This window comes from Erithacus rubecula (assembly GCF_903797595.1).
Source record: "Erithacus rubecula genome assembly, chromosome: 5".
NCBI lineage: Eukaryota > Metazoa > Chordata > Aves > Passeriformes > Muscicapidae > Erithacus > Erithacus rubecula.
The window spans coordinates 47,661,690-47,688,064 of NC_136687.1; the positions used below are offsets into that span (position 1 = coordinate 47,661,690).

Here is a 26,375-nt window from a genome sequence, read left to right on the forward strand (position 1 = left end):
GCTTCTGAGCATCAGGAAATGCTTTTTTTTGCGTGTGAACACTGGCACAGGCTGTCTGGAACGGCTGTGGAATCTGTTTCCTCAGAGCTACTCAAAAGTTGCCTGGGTATGTTCCTGGCTCTAAGTGTACAAGAGAGCTCCCAGATGCCCCATCCAACCTCAGTCATTTTCTGATCATGTGAAACCATCAAAAACTCTGATTTGATGAGCAAAACAACAACGATATACATCAAGCCAGGGCAGCTTAATATCCCCAGAGCAGTTCACAATCACAGCCCTGTGCAGCAACCGTGTGAGGCTGAGGAACAGACACAGCTCCTGCACTTTACCTTCACTGTGCTCGATGGTGTCTGCCTGCTGGTCGGGGTAGGCAGCCTGACTGACACTGCCTGCAGTGCACCACAGCTCCTTTGGGTGCCTAAGCTGCTGCACTCTGAGATCAGGAGACAGGGACACAAGGGGTGTACACAGAGTTAGAATGTTTCTGGGGCACACAAAGGATGTGGGCAAGGGGATGTGCTGCTGGAAACACAGTACAGATGTAGCTGAGAAGAATAAAAAACTTGTCAAGGATCCCACATGAGTCCATGTATAAAAGAAATGGAACCTATATCTCCAGTCCAGGATTAATGCTTATGTTATTAGTCTTCCCTTCCTTTTAGAAGAAATTATTTCTACACTTTGTTCATCCATTCTTTATTCTGGAGATACAGGAAACAAAGTTTACCCAACAAAAGCTGATTGAAACTTGTAGAATAAGGACACTATCATTTAATCTTTTGAGTTCATTATATGTCTACAAACTGCTTAGAGAACAGTTGCTATATTTTCAAGATTTGTAAATGCTCGCCCTTTCACAAAGTTTTCTGTCACAGGAAATCATAAAGGGCCATGCTCAACATGGTAGCAGGTGATGATATTTCAAGTTACTTACTAGTACATTAAAGCAGGGTCATATTTGTCAAAGTGTATTTGGAGCGGTGAATATTGTATTTCCCATGATAAAAACAGTCTGAAAAATATCTGTTTCTGATGAAATGCTGAAGATTAATAGCAAGAAAAACAGCAGTGTATTTCTCATTTAACTCAGAGCAAAATCATTTGGTTTAAGATGCTGGGATAAAAAAATCTACTTGCTGCAATATTATTTTCAGAATCTCATCTGATCTTCCATAACACTCATAGACAGACATGCACAAAATAGAAACAAAAAGCTATGAATTGCTGCACTGTTTCAAAAGAAGAAACTGTACTAACAGTGCTGTAAAGCCAGAAGCTCTTTCAGTCTGACCACACAGTTTCATACCACAGAAAATGGAAGAGGCAAGTACCTTCTATTTTCAGTCTCCATTACTAAAAGCACTGCAGCACTTCTTTAAACATATGGATATAAAGACAATATTTAAACCATAAGGAAAATTTAATAATTCATTCTTTACACTTTGTTTGAATTCACTCAGTTCTAACTTACAGCTATAATACAATTTCATATATTTCTGCAATCCTATAGAAGCATCTGTTCTTCTGCTCTCAGAAATCCATCCTCTGAGGTCTTGAGATTCCTATGAAGTGACTCTTAGCCTTGCCTTTGTTACAGTTTGTAAACTGGGATTAATATTCTTCACAATACAATGGAAACACTGTAGAACTCTGGTTTTTTCTGCACTTTTGTGAACCCTCCTGCCTTTTCAAAATTCTTTCTGAGAAAACCAGAACTGCATACAGGGTAGGGGATCCTTCATACAATGCATGGGAAGAAAAAAATAACCTTGGGTATGCACATGAGCTCAAAACAATGAATTCCACATTCATTTACCCCTGTACAAATGGAAAGTATAAGGCTTGAATACTCAAGAAATTCTAAAGATAAAAGTGAGAAACATGCACTGAAAGGATAAAAGAAGACAAAGTAATTCCACTTCCATATGGAATATCTGCACTGGTCTGTAGCTTTGATCTTAGCTAAGCAAGAATGAAAAAGGGGTTTTACAATGTTTATTGAAGGCTCAACTGCATTGCTTCTTAACTGTATTGATTTTTATGTATGAGAGAGAAAGCTTTATTTGTATAAGAAAGGGGAGTGAAATATATCTAACACCACACTTGATGGAATAAAGGCTCTGCAGCACACATCTCATAAAGCTCTAATGCAATATGCCTCCCCTATTTAATTTGTCTTTTCTATCTATGTACAGAGGGAAGAGCCATGCTGTTGAGTAAGGGTTTTCATACTGCACTTTGGTGCAATGTTTATTGAAGCAAGCAGCAAGTGCTATCAAGTTACCTAGGGGAAACCAAATGTGGGTATGATTTAAATTATAAGCTTGCATTTTTTTCTGACACTGATCTGCCTTCTATACTAAGAGTTAAGTTCAATATTAAGCAGAAATATAAGTCTTGCATCTTACTTCTCCTTTAATACTTCTGTATTAAAAGGCAAAATACTACTATTTTGAAATGTTTGCCTGAATTGAAATGTGGAGTCAAAGTCTGCCCTATAAATAGCTATGATGTCCCTTATCAAAAATCTATTCTATGTACTTGTTCCTGACATACAGTGTTTTTGCCTTCAGAGATTCTACTAAGATGCATATGCAGACAGCTACTTGAAAATTAAAGACCACCAAAATTCTGCCTTCAGAACAGTATTATTTTAACCTCAAACAAACAAAAACAAACAAACAAAAAAATCAAACAAAAAAAAAATACAAGTCCAGCTTCAATGCAACTACCCAGTACTGAATGTACAGTGACAATGCTCAACTTTTCAGCCAGAGTTTTTTCCCCTTCATTATTTTCACCTCTTACTGAATAATTCTTTGAATTTACTGCACTTGAAATATAATGTAAGTTGAGATTAATTTTGCTCCCTTGGAAGTTAATGTAATAGAAACTATCATATCCTGACAAAATTAAGCTGTGCTTCATCTGCTCGTGCCTGGAAACTGACTCAAAGGTAGAAATAAAATTTATTATTAGTTCAGCAATGAGAAACAGTGAGAGAGTTTATGCAGTCATCCATAACCTGAAAGGGATTCTTCTGACAAGCAAAATTCTTCTCTAGTTACTCATGCATGGTTGCCCAAGAAAGTGCATCTCATGTCATCTGAAGGGCTCTTGGAAAAAACATACTAGATCCTATGAGACTACTGTGACCAAGCAGGAATCAAGAACTTGTGTTATAGAATGAAATAACATGTCTCTTATGGTAAGAATTATAGAATATAGTAGGGGAAGAGGGAGGGGAAAAAAAGCAAATATATTACAGAGTTAAAGGAAACCTTAAGAACCCTGCAAAGCACCAAACACACCAGGAAGGCAAAGGAAATAAATTGAAAACTGGGGTCTAGTAGGTGCTCTTTAAAAGATATCTCAGTATATGAACCTTGCAATCTTGTAAATGATAATTTCTTTGTGCATAGAAGTAATCAAGAAGCACTTGGTAACACTTGTCTTTGAAAATAACACTGCACAGGTGTCAATTCATTCCCTGTTTTTTTAAAGGCCTTTTAGGTTTCTAGGAGTTTCTAAAGGTTTGTAGGTGAAATGCTTTACTTCTAGATATCTTTGACCTGCATTGTACTGCAGTTGTTTCCAAAAATTCAGCACCTACATACTCTGACTTAAATAAGGCTGATTACAATTAGGATAGTTTAAAAATTGCCTCTACTGTCCTACTACCTTAAGATGTTTTGGTGAAAAAAAGGTCAGGTTTGAACACCAACTTTTCCCTGAGTTTTACTGGAAAGATGGATCACCATATTTCTCAGGGTGGTTTGTTCTTTTTCAGTTAGGGTACTGGAACCTAACAATGGAATTCTCTGCTGTTCACTCAGCCACCCATGAACTGCTATAACCACATACCAAGCCTGCCACAGTCAGCCCTAACAAAAACTTAACACAAGTCTTTTTACAATCCTCACCTCAATTCCATCAGCCCTTGATACCTGTGTGAAGAAAACACCCTCTCAAATTGCTCTCCACCATTATGCTGGGAAAGGACAGGATCAACTGCTAGACAAGGATAAAATTTGTCCCTCTTATTTCTTCCTGTCACAGATGTCCTCAATTGGGGAATGGAAGGTCGTTTGATTTTTTTTTAAATATCAGTCTTAAAAGGAAAGACATTTGAGAAAGAAATGTATGAACTCTGTCAGTATGCAATGAACTACTGTCCATCAGCAAAAATTTGTTAAAATAAATACAGTAGTTAAATATCTCAAAGGAGAAGTGGAAAGGCACACAAGTTCTTGCTCACTTTCTCATAACATATTGATGAAAAACCTGGGCAACATAAATGATATGGAAGGACATCCATTGAATCTTTAATTCTTTTGTGAATAGAAGACTACACTCTCCAGGATTACCATGAGTATCTTTTCATGCTAAAAACTTACATGAAAAGAATCAGTTTTTTTTTTTCAGGCAAGCATTGCCAGGATAGAGCTATTCAAGACTTTGCAAGTTGACTGCACTCACCTACTTCACCCAGTAGGATGAAACTATGGATATAGTTACAGGTCATAACACAATGAAAAAAAAAATGGAACATGAGAAATATAAGGAAGCATAAAATAACCCAGACTCCCTTCTTCACTCAGAGATTTTCTAAACTTCTCTTCTAATCCCAAGATTCATTCCCATCTGGGCTGTATGTAGGATGAGAGTGACAAATATGCATACTAGTTCAAATGAGACTTTAGAATCTAAGGATTTTAACCTCTTGGGCCTTTTGCAATCTTTTCACAATGATTCAACCATTCATATCTCCACACTGCTTGCCATGATGACCAAAAGTGGTATGATAAGTGGAAAAAGTTCCGCTAGCACTCCAACAACCCCTGGAATCTAACATTTGGAAACAGAATGAGAACACTTAATTCAGCATAATGAGTGCCCCTCACCCATCCAAAAGGAATTGATTTTCCCAGTCAGCACACCTCACACAACGCATCCAGTAAATGTGTCTCAAAATGCAACTCCAGCTCTTGGTTGCTGGAATTCTGCAAGGCAAATCCCCTGAAGCAAGCCAAAATGCATTCATTGCAGGAAGGACAGCAGAAAACACTTTACAACTACTTGCAGATAATGGAAAATGTTTTCAAGGCAGTTCATGTTGCTTTTCTGAGGTGTTCCAGTAAAGAAAATGAAAATTATGAAAGCCACTTATAAACTTTAGAGTGAGATCACAAAGTAGCTGCAGCACTGTGGTACACCTGTTTCAATTAAAGTAATTATCCTAAAACACAGGGTATTCCTGCCCTCATTGTATCACCCAAAAGTGGCTGCACTTCTATTCTAAAATGCCTATTTAACTAGCACATAATGAGAACATTTTCAGTGTTTATGTACCTTCTGTTGGTAATTGCTAAATTGTATGTGAAAACAAACACTTGCTCTATCTGTATAAAATCAAGCTTCATGTTTTCATCCTTCTTCTTACTAAGCTTAGTTAGGTCTGGTTCTATAGAGAGGAAAAAATTTTGTACAAATGGCATCAGTTTATGTTTGATCTAGTTGGTTTTCCCTGTAAAGAAATTGCATTGATCTTCCCTAACAATGTAACGATGGAAAAAACAGAACCAAATAAATTCCTGGGGTGTCTTTCCACAGCATTGACCTGACAAGGGTAGACCAGAAAGATACCTGACTATCAAACATGATAAAGTGAACATTATGCCCAAAAAGCTGTTTCTCATTAAGCAATATGGCCTTTTTCTTGATTTAGGCCTTCCTCTCTGATCTGTCCTATGGATCCTTACATCTGAATACCTACTGATGCACAGGTGCTCTTGCTTCTAATGAGCAAGGCTGAAGACAAATATGGGATATAGGAATGTAGAGGTCAGAACTCATTTTTCTATTTCAAGACAGACCTCCTCCTTTATCTCAATTGCAATGAGGCAAAATTTCCTGTCATTACAGTCACTCCCTTGAGAGCAAATCACACCTTCAGTAGATTTCAGCACAAAGCAACCAGGCAATTCAGAAATCATTTAGACATGAACAAATCATGAAGAGAAAATATACCATAATGACAGCATGAAGAGCTGGAGTAATATACTGCTTTTTTATGACTGCCAAGGAATAAGTCTTTAAGGTCAAATGAAAAGCTGAACAAGTCTTTAAAGTCAAGGAAAACCTGAGCAAAGTGTATCAAATTTGCATTAACAGATGCTATTGATACCAGAAGCAACTACCATCTGAAAATTTCCCTTACCCTATCACTACAAGTATGGTTTTATAAACATGAAATATATATAAAAAATTAATTTGAAAACATCCTGTTAGGGCAGATCAAAGCATCCTCTGCTTCATTTGATTTTTTTTTAATTGCCAGCGTTTCTCTTATTAGCATCTCTTTAGATGTTACCATCCTGACTTAGTGCAGACAATTCCAGATTTATGATCACACTTAAACTCTACTCACTTAAATTCAATGTTTTTGCTTTTTCTTTTGCCTTCTCTTGCTTTTCTTCTCTGTCCCCTTTGATTCCATTGTTACTTCAATTTCTCATTTCAATTTCTTTAATTTCTTCAAAATAAGAAAGAATGGAACACATGTTATGCAGATATTTTTTAGGGAAAATATTCTCATGAAATTCAGTACTTTCACCTCAATCACAAGAGAATACCTCTCAGAAAATAATGCTTACACAACAAAACAAACCCCACTGATCTTGCAAGAAATAACATTTTGTGTAAGTTGCTGTGATTCCAACAGCTATGGTCTGGGAATGTCACACTGTAGCAAATGATGCACAAAACAAGAAAAGTGTCTTACACATTAAGCAGTTTAATTTGCTTGCCAGGATTTGACAGACACTGATCATCAAGCAATGTTTATCAATAAATAACACCATTTATTGCAATTTATGCTCAGAGATTTCTGTGTTCCCTACACTTGTAATGAGACAATATATACTGAATTAACTATAGGTGACATGCCAACAAATTCCTAAATCACAGATTATCATTGACACTAGAAATCTGTAGAAATCTGGCTGAACTCTCAGAGGAGCCATAGAATGGTTTGGGCTGGAAGGGACCCTTTAGGACTAGCTCCTTTCTAGACCCTGCCATGGGCAGGGACACTTTTCACTAGACCAGGTTGTTCAGAGGCCCATCCAATCTGGAATGTTTCCTTGTATGGGGCATCAACAGCTTCTCTGGGCAACCTGTGTATCAGGCAACCTTTATTCCAGTGTATCATCCACACTTCTTGGGTTTCTAAAGCTACTGTTTCCTTTGCCACTGAGGGAGGGCTTCTGAGATCCCAAAAATTAGACAGCTTGATCTTCTCCTGCTTTTGCAGTCTGATTTTAAATCCATTTTTTAATGCATCTCATTTACTTGAGCATTCATCCAGAAATTTAAGTAAATGTGAGAAGCAGTTTTTGTATGATATATAACATGTTGAAGTTAGGTGGCTGTAGAATAAATTGTCCTCCAGTTTCAGCTCCTTTCTTTCCTCCCTTTCTGCAAAATACATGATGATCACTAAAAAAACCCAAACAGTAACAATGAAACAACCCAAGACAAAGCTCTCATCAGTGTTGGACAAACACTTTATATTTTTGTTTTGACCTTTTTAACAACAGTCATGCTAATGTTGCACACAGAAGAAAGTAAATTAAGTAGAAAATCATTATATAAATGTGCAGCTTCATAAAATGAACAATGATAGAACTAACAGTGAGTTAGAAACCAAGCTAAATAAACTCAGGAACAACTTCAGTGGAAGGCTGACTTCTCTATATTAAAACCACCTCTGCTCCCTCTCTACTGCCTTAAGACAAAGATTCTACAGATTACCTATATAACAAACCACTTTTATTTTAGTCCATTAGATAAACAAAACTGCTCAGTTAAAAGAATGCCAGCTGCCTTCACAAATTTCAAGCACAGGCCTGAAATATCAACTGTGATGCCCAAATACCGCTACAGCTTCTATGAGATTCAAAAGACGTTTTTCCAGAAAGAATATCTCCTCAGTATAAATTTAACACATGCAATTATCTTTCCCTTTTGCAAAATAAATTCCCAAAATTATTACTGGTCTAAAATAAGAACAAACTGGAGAGTTACTTGGATAACAATTTTGGGTCCTCCTCTAGTGGGGAGACCTCGCAGAAAGATTTTATATAACTACAACTGCTTTAGACCACAAGGATCCTTCCCAGAAATAAACCAATTCTGTATGTTGAGGTTCTTGCAAATAGATTTATCATACAATACATACATCTTTCCTATACATTGCTGTCATTGTACATAGCCTCACTGAGGGATAGAAACAGGAAAAGTATGTTTACAGAATTGTGTACGATGGAGGAGAAGTATCTCACCAGTGCTTCCACCTTTTCAAACCCACTGTCATCCATTTCTTCTCCTGAACTGTTTTGGACATCAAATTAAACCTTATCTCACTACAGTCAGAGAACCTGTGTAGTTCAAATACAGTAAAACTCAGAAGCTTGAGGTAGACAGGACAGGACCAAAGAATTAGGAAGCATCCTACTTTTTACATCATCAAGTCCCTTGTTGTTTGACCAAATCTATATAACTAAATTTTTACTTTCCTCTTGAACATCCAGAAAAAGAAAAGATCTTAAAATAAAACAGGTTGATGCTGTCATAGACCTATCTCCATTGTACTTGTATTTTATTAGTGTCTAATGTAAGACTCTTCAGGATCCTGCAGTTTAGCATACTACCAAGTGCCAGCTGCTCAGCAATAACTAGCTTATTTGTTAAAAGTATGAAACACAATGCGCACCTTTAATTTTTCTCCTCTGGAGTTTATTCTGCCCATGTTCCATTTACCACAGATTAATGCTGTCACTGCACAAACATCTCAAAACTTTATAATCACACCACACGTGCACTGCCTGTGAAGGCCACAGGACCAGACCAGAGCAAGTCTAAAATAAACTCTCTTCAATGTACCCTGCATGCCTCCCAGGCCTACTGCTGAGCTCTGCCCATCCTGTTTATCAGGGATCAAAAATTCAGTGAACCAAATTTTAGCAATATACCAAGAAAGGAAATATCCACAAACAAAACATGTTCAAGAGTAATTAAAAAAAAACCAAAACAGTGCTTATGCATCTTGAGAGACTTCATATCATGCTGACCTTTCAGTAAGAAATAAAAACCTACAAAAGTAGAGGAACTTAAGTTTGGAAATACTCCTTCAAAGACTTCTACTACTTTAGTAAAGACTTACATTATGAACTATCATTTATCCAGTACTGGATGTTTTTTTGTTAGACAAGAGTGAAAACTTTTTCACTTATTAAGCAAAATAGATTGTTTAGGGGAGAGCATGTACATTTGGAAATTCAAATGTTATAATGCTCATCTGTAGCATAATTGCAGTGAGAGAAAGAAAATAATTATAAATATATTATATTTATATTTATTATATATATTATATATATAATATATATTATAATTATAAATATAAATATTTATAAATCTATATTTTCAAAATATTTCTTATTTATTTCTGCCTTTTTACTAAGTTATTTCAGACACAGTTTTGTACAAAATGAATGCTATTCATTTTTATACATGTTATTCAAAATGAGCATGGACTGAACAGCATGTGGGAGCACAAAAACTATAGTATACATTATATATTTGTAAGGTATGATATAGAAACAGGGCTTGCCATTTTAATGAATCCTATAAGCATCTGTATTGAAATACATGCTGTAAGTATGCCAATAAACATAGCTGTTTTTAAACTCTCTTAGAAAACCAGCTGACAATAGCTTGGCAAGAACACTAGCAAAAAATTAAAATGAAACTGTCCTGAACGTACCCTTTAAGCAGAAAATTTTTCTGTTTCCAAACTGCTAAATGTAGGATCTGGCCTAAACTTTCACTGAAACTACATTTTCCCCAATTCAATCGTCACAGACTATTTCATTCAAGGCCAAATTAGATTTGGCCTCCTCTAAAATACCTGGTCTTCAACAGGGAACAGAATTGATAAGGGAAAGAAACACATTTGAAAGTTTTAATAATAAGATTATTGTGTTACAAAACCAAAATGTATGTATAAGAACCTTAAAGTTTTGATTAAAAACACTGGCAAAATTTCCTTTGATAGTGCACAGCAACAAGGCTTTGTTGATTAAATAAAGTTATTCTGAGACACTCTAGGCTGGGGAATTAGCTTTCCATGTTTACAGGTAGGAAGTCTACAGCAACTAGAGACTCAGTGAAATATCTACAAACAGACATCTCAGAGGGGTGGAGGAATAAAGGTATATTGAGTTTTGTGCATTTTTATTAGATTTTCCAGATACTACAGAACATCCTTTCCAAGCAAGACCACTTCTATTATTTGATTAAATCTTTATAAAGTTTTCTCATAATATCAGCCTACCTTTAAGAAATGCTGTTTAAAAGACTCAGATGAATTTGAAATGCAAATTACCTTTAGATACTAAAAGTAAGATTAAGCTTCTAGAGTTTACTTTCTGGACAGACTTAGAATAATTGAGTCACTCGTAAAGATGCAGGGGTCTATCTGGCTTACTCAAAGGCCTTGCTTAGGTCAGGAAAATTGACAAATGCCAGAGGTTTATGTCCAAACAGGAGACAGAGGAGTCCTGCAACTTCATTCAAACACATGAACAAACAGAGCATGTTCTCTGGGGCACAGGCAGGGTTTTCTCTCCCAAGGTTCTGGAGGGCACAGCCTCCTTTTATCCTGAGCTCCCAGCTGCATGCTGCCCTCTTCCTTTCCCCATCTGAGGTCCAGGGAAGGTACTGCCTTCCCAAACCACCTATCCCCTACTCCCCCTTGAACACACTATTTCACCCTGAAGTTCAGAAACTCAGGCTTGTCTGTTTCAGGAGCCAAGCTCTCCGGACTCTGCAACCAACCTGCTGCCCAGAGCTGGTAGAGACATTAAGATCTATTTTAAAGATGTTAACACCCATACCTTCACTCAAACTGTTTGTAAAGACAAAATCAGCTTTCCCCTCAATCCCTCCTCTTCTTATTTATCATTCTGTCTTTACAAACCCTAGTTATTATTAACTTAACCCTTTCTAACAACCAGAAGCACTTGAAACAGCCCCTCCCTACTTTTCCACATCTGGTCTCGGCACCAGGAGTGGCAAGCAAATATGGAGAATAAAGTAGACAATGACAGTTGACATTATCCATGAATCACTAGAGCTCCCTGCCATGGCCACTGGGAGCCAAGGGCTTCCATCCTTTTCTTCCAGCTGAGAAATCCAAATCTCCAGGCTGTTAAAAACCTTGACCCGAGCATGATGGGTCCACTTGTGTCCAGCTGTCCTGAATGCTGTCTCTGCCCTCCTGGTTGGAGGTTATGAACAGCAGAGGCCAAAGGCAGCATCTGTGCTAAGGGGCTTCCTGTCCAAGTCACCCAAATGACCCCAAGGACCCCTATCAGGGACTCCAATGACCTCAGGTCAGCACAAATGACCTCAAGTAAGTTCTGTGACCTCAAGCAATCCCTGATGTCCTACACCCTCACAGCCTGCAGCACCCCACGGCAGCACAGCATCACCAGACTGGCAGGGGCAGGGATGTGAAGCAGACTTTCCCACAGCTTCCCTCCCAGCCTGGTCCCTCCATTTATCTTCTCAAGGAGCTGGCTCCTCAGCAGACAGATCTGAGCAAGCCAAAGAACTCTTTCCCTTCTTTCCTATCTTTTATATACCTGAGATGCCTTCCTAAACAATCCCTGGAAGGGCCCACTCAGCCACCTCTCCACCCCCTGTTCCTGCTGTGTGTGGGTTCTTACCCTCCCTCACTTTGAAGTAAACTTGAATGGAAACTATAAGTGGCATGGATAGTTTATTTCAGTTCCCTCAAACAAAAGGCAATTGAAAACTAATGATCAAATAGTCATTTTTCAAAGGACTATTTTTTTCCTCTTAAAATACTCCTCTAAACTGAGTTTACAATGGGAACAAGTTGTTCTAGGTGGACACAGTCTGCTTGTACAACATGAGATACACTGGCCACCTTCTTGGGAGTTTTTATACATCAGCCCAAACACACACTCCTGGCCAGCACGACATGGTTCAGTCACAACTGAATTACAGGAATGCTACTGTAACATTCCAAAATAATCTTAGTGACTAAATTTTTTAGGAAAATCACTTCTGCTTGAAGGGGTTTATGCTGAATACTGCATATTTACTAGTTTCCCAGAGTATTTCATATTTTTAAAGGGAACCTAATCAAACTCAGAATGTATCTGGTTTCTTCTGTTAATATGGCTTTGTTAATTTAAGAAATGCATTTCTGTCACCATGCATATTATAATTTAATAAACAGCAAGTGCCCAAGTTTTTTCAGTCACAAATCTTAATGAATCAGAGGAACACCACACTTGTGGCTTCTGATTAAAGTACTGCTTGTTTTCATTTAATGCTCACTATCATATTAGCATTAAACTGCTTTGAAGCCTGTACTGAATATAGCCTTTCATTTTTACAGATGACACAGCACTGCTTAACATGAAGGCTTTTATTTTCAGTCTTCAAATGACTAAAAATTGTCCATGTTCAAATCATTCCAGGCATGCCATTATTTTTTCCTTTCAGCTATTTAAATTGCAAATGTTTCACAAATAAATGAAAATTATGAAAAACAGAAGGGTAGACCATATGAAAATACGTTTAACACATGATCTTATTTCTTAAACGTTTAATTAATAATTAAATAAATGTAATTCTATTCATTGTTCTGTTTTTCACAAAGCCTATAGAATTTTTGAAATTTTTCCCTAGAAAATAAATAATGCATACTATTTCAGTTGTACCTCTAATCTGATATTAAAAACAAACAGACAAACAAACACCACTTTTTACTGACTACAGTAAACAAACTTGAATTATTTATTCTTCACGACTTAATACTTGCCTGAAGAGAGAAAAACTAAAAAAAAATTAGTATTTCTTTTTGGGTTTTGGTTTTGTTTTTTCTTTTTAATTGGATGCAAGTATAACAATAAATACAGAGAGAAAATCTTATTACTTCATTACATTTTGACAGGAAAATACCTTGCTTTGTTTGAGGGACACAACACATGCACATCCCCAACGCTGAGAAATGTGGAGGATAAAGCACATTTAGGTATGAATTGAACTGTATGTGACAGGTTCTCAGTCAGGTTTGGGGACAGGGGCTGTTTATCTTTTAGTCTGACATTTTTTCTTGCAAGGAAGCTCTTTTATGCATGTCTAGAGTAGGGGATCTAGGACCTGGTGTTAGCTCTTATATTCAGCTGCTCTATTCAGTTGTGCCTTAACTTGGTGTCAGGGCAAAACTGACAACCAGGAAAGTCTCTCTTCTGATGTTGGTTTCCTCAGAAAGGAACCCAAAAATGCAGGGCTGGACAGAAGCTGTGGTGTGACTCCAGCAGAAAGACCAGACACAGCCATACATTTTTTTCAGCTATGAAAAACTGCAAGATTAGGCAACTCACTTTAATTAAGTTTACCAGTAGGTACAGAGAAAAAACTATGAAACTTGACAAATGCATTGCATTTCAGCTTGATGGTCTTACATGAATTCTGTCTTACACAGAAGCAATGAACCTCAGCCACAGACTGCAGCTATTGATAAACACCTGTGTAAAGTTTCAAGTGCTTACCATCTGTTAAGCTTGTGATCCTAATGTAAATGGATGCTTTCCAAACTCAGCTGTACCTCTGCCTGAACTGTCTCAATGTCAAACATGTAAGACTCTTCTTACCTAACTAACAAAAGCTCACAGAAACACTGAAAAACAAAGTAATGATGGGGATGGTAAGACCAATTTGCTTCAACTATCAGGCCTGTGATAGCATAAATTGTACACTGAGGCTTCATATAAAGCCTTGCTTGGTTACAGTGCAGGGAGCCAATAAACACTAAACATCAATTTCATTACATGAAATACATTCCAGTTTAAAAATTAAATATTGGTATTTGTGACTCCCTATCTCCACAGTGATTTAAAAAAAAAATTTCCATACCATTCTGAAATTATTACTTCTGTTTACATTTAATAAAACACAGGGAATTTTTACCACAGTTCACATTGCAGTAGTCTGATTTTGATTTATAAAAAAGGTCAAGACAACTTCATTTTCCTAATGACAGTCAGAAATCACTGGACCTCCCTTGGAGCTATAATTATATAATAAGCTATTGCTGCTGTTTGCATTGGGGTGCTTAAGCTTGTTTAGAGGAGAAAACATTCTTTATTACCTACAAGCAAATAAAGGAGTATATAAACTAATCAAATTCTCAAAGACCAGCTTCAAGAGACATACAGACAAGGAGTCACATTGTGGGTTTTGAGTTCTGGCCATGTTTTTCTTTTAAGAAACTGAGATTGCTGCTTTCTTTCACCTTTATCACAACACCAGTGATACCAGTGCTCCAGTTTTTCAAATGTTGGGTGGGCGATTGCTTCGATGCAAACTTCAGTAGCTGCTGCTTGCAACAGAAGGGGGATGGGAGAGTATCAAATCAGGAACACAGCTTGTTGGGATCAACTTTTGAATCTGAATGAGCATCCCAACACTTCCAAAGGCAAATGATAGCTTTGAGGTACTTCAGTTCTGGCTTCTTTGATACTCAAATTACTAATACATAATTAATAATGCTAATATTACTTAATAATTAATATTGAATATGAATATTCATATTCACATTATGATGCTATTACTGAATCTTCTTCAAAACTCCACCACTAGACCTCTTGGCTTTTGACTTAAATCACTGTCTGAGAACTCTTTTTGCCTTAAAAGTGAAGGAGCTGGAAAATTACTGACTACTAAAAATTCAAGCACCCCCTAATTCTTGAGAAAAACAAAAAACAAACTATTACTTTTGTCTGTTCACTGTCTAGATTCCCTCCCAGAACACAGCTTGCACAAACATTGACCCAGAAACAGTTTAAGACACAGAAATGTACACTGTGCAAATAAAGGAAAGATCTCAATGAAGATAACTGCATTCCTGGATGTGGAGAGGAGTGATGACTCCAACACAGCACAGCAATGAAGTTATCCTGTCAGTGCCTCCTGTTTCAAATGAAGGCAGAGGTCATCAAAGATCATGCATTACAAATCTTTTATCTCTACTAGCTACAGCAGCTTTAATAGAATTTGCTTCAGGTGGATTGCTCAAGGGCTAGTCTAGCTCAAATCTGAAAGCTGTTTGGGATGCTTGGTGGGAGACAGGCTTGCTACTTGTCAGTACTCTGTAGAAGACCCTAACCTGGATGAATTTATGCAATCTCAGCACCTCACAGATACTGCCCATCAGGAGGAAACAGACCTCTATGCACCTCTATACACAGACCTCTTTCTATAAAAGAAAGGTTTGATGCTGTAGCAAACCTGCAGAAGAGAGGTTTGTGCATGGAGGTCGCAGGTGGATGAGGCTTAGGCAGAGCAAAAATGAAAAAATGACAGAGACAAATGATGCCAGAGTAGAAGGCCAGCACAACCTCTGCTGGCTGAGCCTACTGTAACTTGTTTCTCTGCCAATGTGTGGAACTGGCTGAGAGCAGCTGGGAAAGCAGCCATTCCTCTTTGGTGCTCTTACGTATTTACTCAGCAATTACCCCAGCCATTTCACATGCATACTCAGGGCTTGACTGCCTTTATTCACCAAGATCCAGACTCTAAACCATATGCCCCTAGGTCATGCACAGATGTATTCTGTCATTGATACAGAATGATTACTGAGCATACTTCTGTGATTATCAGAACAATGCCCTGCCAACTGCTCACATCCACAAACATCAGTTTGCCTAATCATTGTGACAGCATATGCGTATTTGGAAATGCTATTAAATGTAGTTTTGCTCATATATGCAACTTTCTTCTTTAAATAAGCTTGCAATACTCAAGTTGGATCTAAATAGAAAACAACCAGTAAAATAACCACACCCATTTCACCACCAGTCCTAGGTAAAAAGCAAAGCAGTACTGAGTTTTGGTATTTTATCTACAACTAACTTATTATAAAACAGCTGGAAATACCACTTTGTCTTTCTTCCCTGGTGTTTTTATCTGTATAATGAGAGTAATAGGTAAAGATGGCTTGCAAGGCTAATGTCATTACAAATCTGCACTCCATAACTAATAATTAATATGATTACTCTGATGTTATAAAATGATACTAAATATAAAGTACTTGGTAAAAGACCTGTCTTGACATCCAAAGCAGTCATTTAAAATGATGAATCAGAACAGACTCAGGCCCTCAGACTTCTCTTTCTTGATTCCTCATTCAGAAAATGAGGATAAAATACTGTTCCACCTAATAAAAGAATCACAAAAATAAAGCTGAGCTCCCTGCAAACAAGTCACTGAAACTTCTGGTATCTGGCTACATGTCTTTCATTTCCTTTTTATTGAGTGCCCAGCTTGGCAGTCACTGGCTTGATTCAAGTGTCGCTGAGCCTTGCAAAGATGCATGAAGAAAATGGGAGCACTAAATAGTATTTCTGTGAATAAGGGAACACAACTGGGAAGAATGTGCACAGGGACATGGAGCCACAGGCTTCTGGTTCAGATTAAGGGCTGCCTCTGATTCTCATGAGGCCTTTGTAAGTAATTTTACCTTTTCATCAATTTTTTCCATCAGCCAATGGGATAATGTGTTCCAACACTACCAAGGGAGTAGCAAAATACACACTAACAGTTTTGAGGCACCCAGATATTGCAATAAACACCAAGAAAAGCATAAACAAAGAATTAATATTACTGTGCAAAGTTTTGCTGTGCACTATAGGCTGGATCCCATGCGGAGAGCCGAGAGACTGCAAGGGGATGATCAATTTTTAATTAATAACTCAACACGTGATTAGCCAATTAAGACTATCCCAGAGCGGATACACATGTAGGGCCGAATTAACACCGCTCGTACAATTTTCATTGTTTAATTTCCTAACTTCTTGCTGCTACATCTCCTCCCCCCCAGCAAAGCTACGTTGGTACTGTGACACCCTAAGAGACGCATTAGACACCGGCTGCGCTTGAGGGCTGCTCCCAAGGGCAGGGTCTCCACTGCCCAATACACAACACCTATGGCAACCTCCCCGCCCTCGCAGCCTGCCCCACACCGACCTGCCGGGCTCATGGCTCCGCTCTCTGCGCTGTCCCGGCCCGAGGGCTCTGTGCCGGTCCCGGGTCGCTGTCCCAGCTCTAAGGCGCTGTCCCGGCCCGAGGGCTCTGTGCCGGTCCCGGCCCTATAGCGCTGTCCCGGCCGCCGCCGCCCCCCGGACGGAAGCGCGGGGCCCTCCCCGGCTGCCCGCGGGGCTCCGCTGTCCCCTGGGCCCCACCCATATCCTCCCCTGGGCCCACACACACCCCCGGCATTGCCGGCCCCGCGGTAAGAGCCCTCTGCTGTCGAGGTGGGCTGGGTGTGGGGAGAAATCAGGAGGGAGTGGAGCCTTTGCAGCTGTGCAGGAGTGCTGCGGTTTGGTTTGCTCTCACACGCAAAGCCCCTCAGGGACGGAGGGCACCTGGGAGGTGCACCCCAGCCATTAAGTGTTACGGTGTGGTATGATTAGCACCTCCACGATATTATGCTGTGTATTTATTTTTTGGAGTGGCGCAGAGTGAAACGAAAAATAAAAAAAATCAAATGAAGCAGCCCATGAGAGGCACTGCAAACGCTTCAGCTCGCAGCTGCACTGGCCACCAAATTTAGCCAGGAGACATCAATCAAGGTGGCATCTTCCAATTTCAAAATAAAGGTCAGACCCACCACAAGGAGCCAGAGTTTCCCCATAAAACAGGATTATAGAAAAATGGAAAGAAACCTTCTGTAATAAGTTTTCAAAGGAAGCAAACCTTTCCAGACCATTTTGTGCTCCTTGCCCACCCGAACTCCTGTGTTCACCTTCCCTACTTCAACTTTAATGCTTTGGGGCTGATTTTAGTGAAACATGGCAAAGGTTTTAAAGATCTCAAGTGTGAATTTCCTAAGTACCAGTTGCAGGAATGCAGATGTCCAAAATAAAAAGACTCAGCCTGAACAGAATGAATTCAAGCAGTATTAGAGGAAGGAAAATTCACATAAAGGAAGTTCTTAGAGATGTCTTTGTGATGAAACCTTCAGAGTTTGCAATCAGCTACAAACCACAAATTGCAGGAGGCTGGACTTCAGTCAGGGAACTACTTCTGTAAAGACTTTGCATACTGCAATTACTTGGAAAACTGAACCTTCTGAGCTGTTCCTGTTTCTATCATTACAAAGGGAGATACTTTATTATTATTATTCATCATGTTTCAGGGGTTGTTTTCAGTCACTTCTGCTAAGTTGTTTTTGGTAAATTTCTGACTTGGTCTGGCCTGCTACACAGAGGAAACATCTAGCTACACAGACACTGGGAAAATCTGGACTAGACAGTCATGTCAGTGTACATGTGCACAGGAAGAGAGCCTGGAATGCCTCCCGTCGTTCCTTGCTGCTCATTTTTTACCTTCAGATTTTATTCATTTAAGTGACGGGCATCTGGGCAATACCTCATTCCAGTACTGCATTTTTGGGTGCAAGGGATGCAGCACTACAGTGTCAGCAGCCTTGAACTGTGAGCAGGACAAGCACAAATGAGATATCTCATAATGGAAGAACAATATGTCAAAGATAAAACATTTAGAAACACTGCATCTGACTATCTTTGCATGGCAATAATAATTGCTGCTTCCTAAAAGATGGGTTAGGTAATGTGGTCAGATGCAGTTGGGATGATTGAGCATTCTGAACTGCGAGTACCTTCACTGTGGAAATAGGAATTCATGAAAAAGAAAAACAATCATTAAATACAAATGTATTTAAATGTAAAAATAACTAAAATGGAACTTGAAACTCTCATTCCAGTAAAAATAAAATCAGGGGGTTACCCTGGGTGTCAGAATGAGGGACAAAATGGATTGTGATAGCTCAATTGTTTACATTTTGAGACAGTGGAAATGAGTCCTAAAGGAGGAACAAGATTTGCTGTACTCTGATTTTAAACCAAACAACAGGCAGGCTTCTACTACTCAAGGAGAAACCTTCAGCAGGATGCAAAAGCAAGAGGCCCTGCTCTACATGGGGGTCAGTGTATATGGCAAACCTGCAATGGCCAGGCAAAACCTGTGCTCTCCTCTGGTGGCCAAAGTGATCCATGTAAAGCTGGAAGGAGACTCTCTGGGACAGGTTGCTGGGAAGATGGAGATGAAAGGTAGTGCAGGAATTGTGTTGTTAGATCCCAGTTTAAGCCTTGGTGAGGATTGAGGCTGCTTGGTGTGGTGCAAGTCGCTCGTCGTGGTGGGTGCACTTTCACCTCTCCCTGCTGATGGCAAGGCTGAGTCTGCTGGGTCTGTGCTTTTTACTTGCACCCAACTGAGCCTTTGCTACTGAGCTCAACTAGTTTACTCTTGAAGATGGGTTTTCCCTGAGCTGTGGTGCTGCCATCACAGCTTTTGATACCCTGATACTGGCCTGTCCAGGACAGCAGTCAGAACAACCATGAGAATGGTGAGCACTGTGCTGGTCTCTCACCATTTGCAACTCAAGACTGTGTTAGGTATACTGAGGCCTGCAACCAACAGAATTATTTCTAAGAGCAAAACAGCTCAATTCTCTTACTGCAGGGTTATTGGCATCAATTTATACTGCTTTTACCAGGGCAGTGGTGAAGATTTTCTCTGGTGTAATGTCTGCATATGGCTAGATATTACTGCCAGTGTCAGCAGACTCCTACTTACAAATTAAGTTAGCTGTGGGGTCTGTCAGAGGTTGAGGTCTTCTTTACAAGTCCAGCAGAAGAATTAGGTTTCCCCAGTTCTTCAGCTTCCTAATGATTGCACTTTATATGTATCATAAAGCCACGGAATTTATAATTCATGCTGGAGGTGTAAGAACAGTCACTGTTTCTAGGCAAGAAAAATCTACTTAAATTATTAAGCAACCTCGGTGTGTGTCGTGAAGCAGTGCTATATTAGAGGGAAAAGAAACAAAAAATCCATGTTAAATCATGAAAAACATGTCTTGGGAATGATGTCAGTGTTGTGTTTAAGTTGTCTGGCTGCCCTTGGTATGAATTTCAAGATTCAATTTTAGTAAATTTACTTGAAATACAGGCTTACTTGCAAACATCCTAGATCCATAATGCTAATTTGGGGACAATTATGTACTTCTGTAATGCTTTTTAGCTTTGGATTCTCACTGATCTTGTCAAAACTAATTTCTTTCTAATACTGCTTTTGTTTTTCCCTTTGTGAACATTCTGCTATTGTTGGAATTTTCCTGTCTTTTCCTTTGGAAATAATTAACATTCAATACATGCCAGTATAATTTCCTACACATCTTACATATTTGTTTTCCATAGGTCTGCTAAGGTTTGAAAAGCCTTTTTTTCTGTTAAGGAGCTTGAAATGGTTTTGAAAGCTTTATTCACTGTTCATTACTAACTTAATTTCACCTGTGGGTTTAATTGTAAAATCCACTGGCAATATTGCTAGGTTATACTACAATACAGATAATAATGCTATAATCACTAACATAATCAGTTGGAAATATTGCATGTCAGATGATACAGTTAGTTTTTGTATTTTAGCAGGAGTTTGCATGTGTTTTAGATTCATGCTGTGTAGTCATCTTGGTTTTTCTGCCCATGCACACAGATACTGCATTTTGATGTTCAATGTTATTGCAAGAATTAACATGAAGTTAACTGAGTGTCCACTCTTCTTGTCTACTGGAGAAAAGGAAAAACTAAATACATGATATATTTCTAAATATTGGTTAAATCTTATGAAAATATAGAAAAGAATAAAGAGTGTTACTCAGCTTGTATGGTAGCTTTCAAGAAAGCAAGAAAATTGTGTTTGAGACCTTTGTTTTGTTTTTTAAGTTCACATGCACTAAAATAAAAATAAAGCAGATCTAGAACAGAACACAATTCTAAGAGAAAATGTACACAGTAACACTCTCAGTTAAGAAAAAAATGGGTCAACTGAGACAAATCTTAATAGCTTCTTTCTTTAGTGCTATTATGATTAAATTGGTTAATGACACAGATGAAGCATAAGAGAATGTAAAATAGGTGGCTTGGAATATAAAAGCACTGCCAGTATGTCATGAAAATGATTTGTGTCATTCTTTAATTTCAATCTTGTATGTATAAAAAAATACTGTTTCCTCCCACAGCATCTTCAGTGGTCACAACATTGTTAGTTAGTTTTGAAAAAAACTTTAGATGCATTATATGGGACTGGGTTTTTAAAAATGTTTTTACAGGTATAGCAGAGAGAGCAAAAATAAATTATTTCCTCCCCACTCCTCCCATCTATGGAATATAATTTCATGTCCAATTACCTGTTACTGTGATTTAAGCTTTGGAATGCATGCACAGATCACATTAATCCTCAAGATTTTGTTTAACAAAAATCTATGTTCTGGGGTTGCCACATTTAAGCCTTCAGTGGTAATAAACTGAATCATGTTGTGGTTAGAAACCAATTCAAATGCTGTTTACAACACAAGAAAGTCAATGTTCTGATATAATGCTATATAGCAAGATGCTTTTACACACTCATGAAGGTAATACCTGATGTGTCTTGTATGTCTTACAGTAATTGTTGGTCAATATGAATTTTTAATGTCTGCCATCAGGGTTGTTTTATACCTCTGTTTGAAAATGTGTATTGAAGGACTGCACCACTAATAAATAACTTGATGCAGCACCCAGCAGGATGTTAGAAAAATGTAGATTGAATTGATTAAGTAGACACAGTGTGGTTTATGGATTATAAGTAGAGCTTGGTCTTAAATGAACTGTTGGTTTCTCTTGCCACGTGCAACCCACAAACAAAGGAATAGAAGGCAATGAATATTTCTTGAGGTAGATTCAGACCCTCAAGAGCAGTGTGTTTCTCCACTCCACTGGAAGCATCACTGGATGCAGATGTACTGGATTTGTTAGATCTAGATTAGTCACAGTCTTTGAACTGTATTCTTGGCTGGTGCAAGTCAGGTTTATTCCCTCTCCACTCTCCTCAAGGTCCATACCTGCCTATGCATTACTCTTCCTCCTTCTTTTCTCATATTGCAATTTTTCTTCAAGATAGTAAAAGATTTGCCAGTATTTCCAGCAAAGTAGTGACTGTTGGAGCCACACTGGAGTAATGCTTGTCTCATCTCTAAAATTAATAGTTAAGAATTGTCTGGAAGATAGGGAAGGCAATGCTTGAATTGCATTCTTGGAAAATGGCAGGTGGCAAATAGCAAAGGACTAATTTAAGACGACTTAATGGGATAGTAGCAACATGTGGAGATCTAAAACCAATGAGGTATTGACTTTGATGTTTGGGATTGCAAAGAGAAATGTCCAATAATGAAACCCAAGCAAAGGTGATAGATAGTTCCTGACCAATAGTGAGCACTCGCCTCTTATTGATCATCTGTGCCCGAGAGACTAAGGTGACCTATTTTTCTTTCCAGTAGCAATACAACATTATGCAGTCCTGACATTTTATTTGTGGAGAACTATTTGTTACTTTTCAAAGTGTAATTATTGCAATGTAATGGTTTGTTAAAACAATGTTGATTTACAGCCTCTGCCTGTTAGTTCAGTAATGCTCATACCTTTAACTATTGACTGTAGAATTCATGTAGTTCAGATTATAGTCATTATTTTTCAAGTAAGAATTCATTCCCAGAGACAACTGAAACAGTATGGGGGGAAAGCATAACATGTCTATTAAGGAATATTTTCTAATAGCACAAAGTTTAAGTAGTTTTTGGTAGTTTTCAAAGACAACTTGTCACATGGCAAATGAATGATAAAGAGCCTTTCATTGAAATGATCTTACACACTTGGAAATTTGAGTTACTCAAAAACAGGTTGTAGAAAACACTTCAAAATGAACAGCTCAGTCTTGGCAGAACAGGCAAAATAGACCATAATACCTAAGAGAACTTTGCTAAAATTACAGTGTAATTTGCCAATATTTTGCTTTTCAATTAATGAGAAAATCCAACAGCTCCTATTGCAGAAGCAATTTCAGCATATATTGCATTGTCATTTGCCTGCAGTTAGCTACTTGCTGAAATATAATTCTTTCTGATAGTTGGGAGCTTGAGTTTTCACAGGCCTTTTTAAAAGACAATTTTTTAGAATGGTTGATAAATGTGATAGAGCAGATTTTTGTTCTCTCCACTTCTTTTTTCCTCCTCCTGACTTTACAAATCTGAAGAAACTGAAGCCAATCCTTAAACAAAGAAATGAAAGAAAGGAGTGAGACAATTCAAACAGGAAACTGAGATTACTGACCCAGACTTAAAAGATCAGACTTTCTTGTAAGGAAACCTGAAACTGGGGAAGGATATGAAAGGAGCAATGATGCTAATGAACATACATGGAATGGTTCTTTAAAACATTAGAATAGAAAAACCTGTGAAGAAAAAATTGGGGCATAGCTCATGTCTTCTATCCCCAAAACTCTCTTGGTTCAGACTCTGCAGAGCACTTTGCTGGTGTTGCTGTCAATGTCTTTCCTAGAGTTGTGGCACTGAATCATATGGATAGAGGCTGAGTTTAGGAGATTTTGCATAGGATTGCTCTTGAAATGTGGTCACTGGCCCAGATTTTGCTGGCATATCTGGCTGGCAGTGCTGATTCCATACTCCTGTCTGTACTGCTGCAGTACACGTGTGTGCATCCTGTACAAATGGCCAGCTAAGTAGTGCCAGTGTCATGGAACTGAATGGGAGCCTCAGACAAAGTTTTTGGCTAAAGGATTGTACAGGTGTAATTAAGCTTTTATATGGCTTTGTCCTCCTTCAGGATTAATGATGGCTAATCAGGTATTCAATATTAATAAACTGAATACTTTATTTAGATTCTTAATGATAATGATTTGGTAAAAATGAAGATAATAAAGGTAAATTGCAAAATAGTTAAAATGACAGAAGGTCAAAAGAACAAAAGGCTGGAATCAGAATTATTAACTGCACAATAAAACTGATAAAATGTACTTTTTACTTAATCAGTATTACCAGAGGTAGCTTACCAAGTAAAGGTTGATATTACTGACCCATACCAATAGCTGTGGGCAAATCTCTTTGCTCAGCCTCAAGAGTTAGCCTTGAGGGGCTTCCCCACCCAAGGGAAGGATCATCACACACCTTGGGGAGGAAGGCAAGAAATCCCCACCATGAAAAAGTGTGACTGATCTTTTACAGTGTAAAGTGATTGACTGTCAGTCATACACATCTTAGATTGTTTTGCCATGCCTGCTCAGCAAAAGATGCTTTATTGCTGGAAGGGCTGTTACCAGGTCTTTGGTTTCTTCTGCTCAACACTTCTGTCTCTCACTTCCATCTCAGTGCCTGCACATCCCTGCTGGTGTTTGTCAGGAAGTACCTTTCTTGGAATTGTGATGTTTGTAATTTGAGGTAGTTTGTTCAAGCTGGTCTCAGGACTCTTCAACACCAAACCAACAGGCCCTCATTACTCAATCCATTACTGTTAAATTATAATTAATAATCATTTTCTATTAAGTTCCTGGACAACTCAGCAGCCAAACTACATGCAGTTTAATAGGCTAATTTTAAATTGAGCTGTACTCTCTTCAGTCCAAATCATGTGTTCTGGATGTTTAATGGTGCTCTCCAGCTATTCAGACTTGCTTTTTTGCATCTTCCTGCTGCCAAAATGACTTGCACTGACTGTAGCTGTGGACTAGTGCAAAAATGTGTGTGTTCCCCTACCATTGGAGGCTCTTAAATGCATCAATAGCTCTGGCTGTTTATGTGGCACAAGTGACTGGAAATGGACTGTCCCTTCTAGCAGGTTTTTACAGTAAGAAAGAAGCAATGTCTTCTCAAGGTTACATTGTCTTACAGATGCTGGCATTTTGGGTCACAGTGGGATTCTTCCTGCCCAGTTGTAATTTTTTTCCTTCTAATCTTCAAAAGTTTCTTATTGGGTGTTGGGATTTCCCAGGCCAGGTTGGATAGGGCTTCAAACAGTCTGGTCTAGTGGAAGATGTCCCTGCCCACAGCATGGAACAATATGATTTTTTAAGGGCTCTTTCATCCCAAACTGTTCTATGACTTCATAAAGGGAAGTGGAGTGTATGAATCTCAAGGATTTATGTTTCTCTTCTAGATTGTTTATAGGTCATGCTGAACTGTTTGTTTTGTTTTCTACAAAATAATATCGGTCTAAGATAATAAAGTTCAAATTGTAACTTTAAATCTGCATTTTAAAAAATGTAATTTTATACCACTTTTCTGTGTGGGTTGATACGCCTTTTCTCACTTTGCTGAAAGTTTTCTTTTGAATTCTGATCTCCTACCGCACAGTCTCACTACATACAAATCATCATATGTTCAGATGCATCACAAATATTAATTGGTTTATCATCTCCTTGGCTTTATGATATTGGAAAATACTTTTTTTTCAGTCACTCTGATTCTCTGTTGAGGCTGGATTGTTTTCAGTACTTCCAAGGGGGAAAAAACAAACAGCTTTTTAGGAGTGTCAAACATGGAAGAGGGGCAAGTCTGAAAAAAATAATTGGTGCTACATCCCTCTGGTGGAGCTGCAGCAAAACAATTGTAAATATGAGTCATTTCCCTCTGTCCTGGAAAGAAAGAATCCAGATGGTCTGTCAGCCTGCTGGAACTTCCAGCCTACCAGAAATTACGTCTCCAGCACCTGAGGCAGGAGGGAGGGGTCATTGGATCCTGCTGGCATCTTGTCTCCATTGCTTTGCACATAAAAGTGCAAAGACTGAGGTGTCTGACACTGGCTTTCTTTATCATGTGCCCTGATATCACTATTTTAGGCTTTGTGGCTAGATAGAGAAAGGGAGAAAATGCAGGATATTTTAACTTTGCAGCTTGCAAGAGATAGGGGGAAAATATAGCATTGAAAATAACTTTTAAGAGTTTGACATATACAGTATGCATTTTTTAATTTTTCCTTTTTGAAGTGCCCATAAGTAGGTGGGGGCTCAGAAAATAGGACAGCATGATGAGAATGACTGTTAATATTCCACATGCTTTGCATATATTTGTATTTTAAAAATTACTTTTTTGGCCTTCCACTTTATAGAGCTCTTGTGGTATATTACCATAATCAGTTTGTCTTAAGTTCAGCTTATTGTTAAATAATGTCCTTCCATTTTGATAAACTTATTTTTTCTCACATTATCTCTCCCTCTATGTACTCCATGGGTAAATTAGCACTTATCCAAGAAGTGATCACTTTTACAAGCCTAATAGAAGAGAGGGAGAGATGCTCAGTGAGTAATGCTTTTGCACCTTTAGCCACTTGTAGCAAAGAGAACCCAGTGGAACCTGGCATTTCTGA

General features: G+C 38.3%; 1 protein-coding gene across 1 annotated transcript in view; it reads right to left on the reverse strand.

The window, feature by feature from the left end:
• The window catches only part of BANK1 (B cell scaffold protein with ankyrin repeats 1), a 129,664-nt gene extending 112,434 nt beyond the window's left edge, over positions 1 to 17,230 (reverse strand). Inside the window, exon 1 of the mRNA XM_079307266.1 lies at positions 17,128 to 17,230. Within this exon, the coding sequence (XP_079163392.1) occupies positions 17,128 to 17,140 (13 nt within the window). The 5' untranslated portion in view covers positions 17,141 to 17,230. The remainder of the gene's footprint in view (positions 1 to 17,127) is intronic.
• Between the last annotated feature and the right edge of the window lie 9,145 nt (positions 17,231 to 26,375).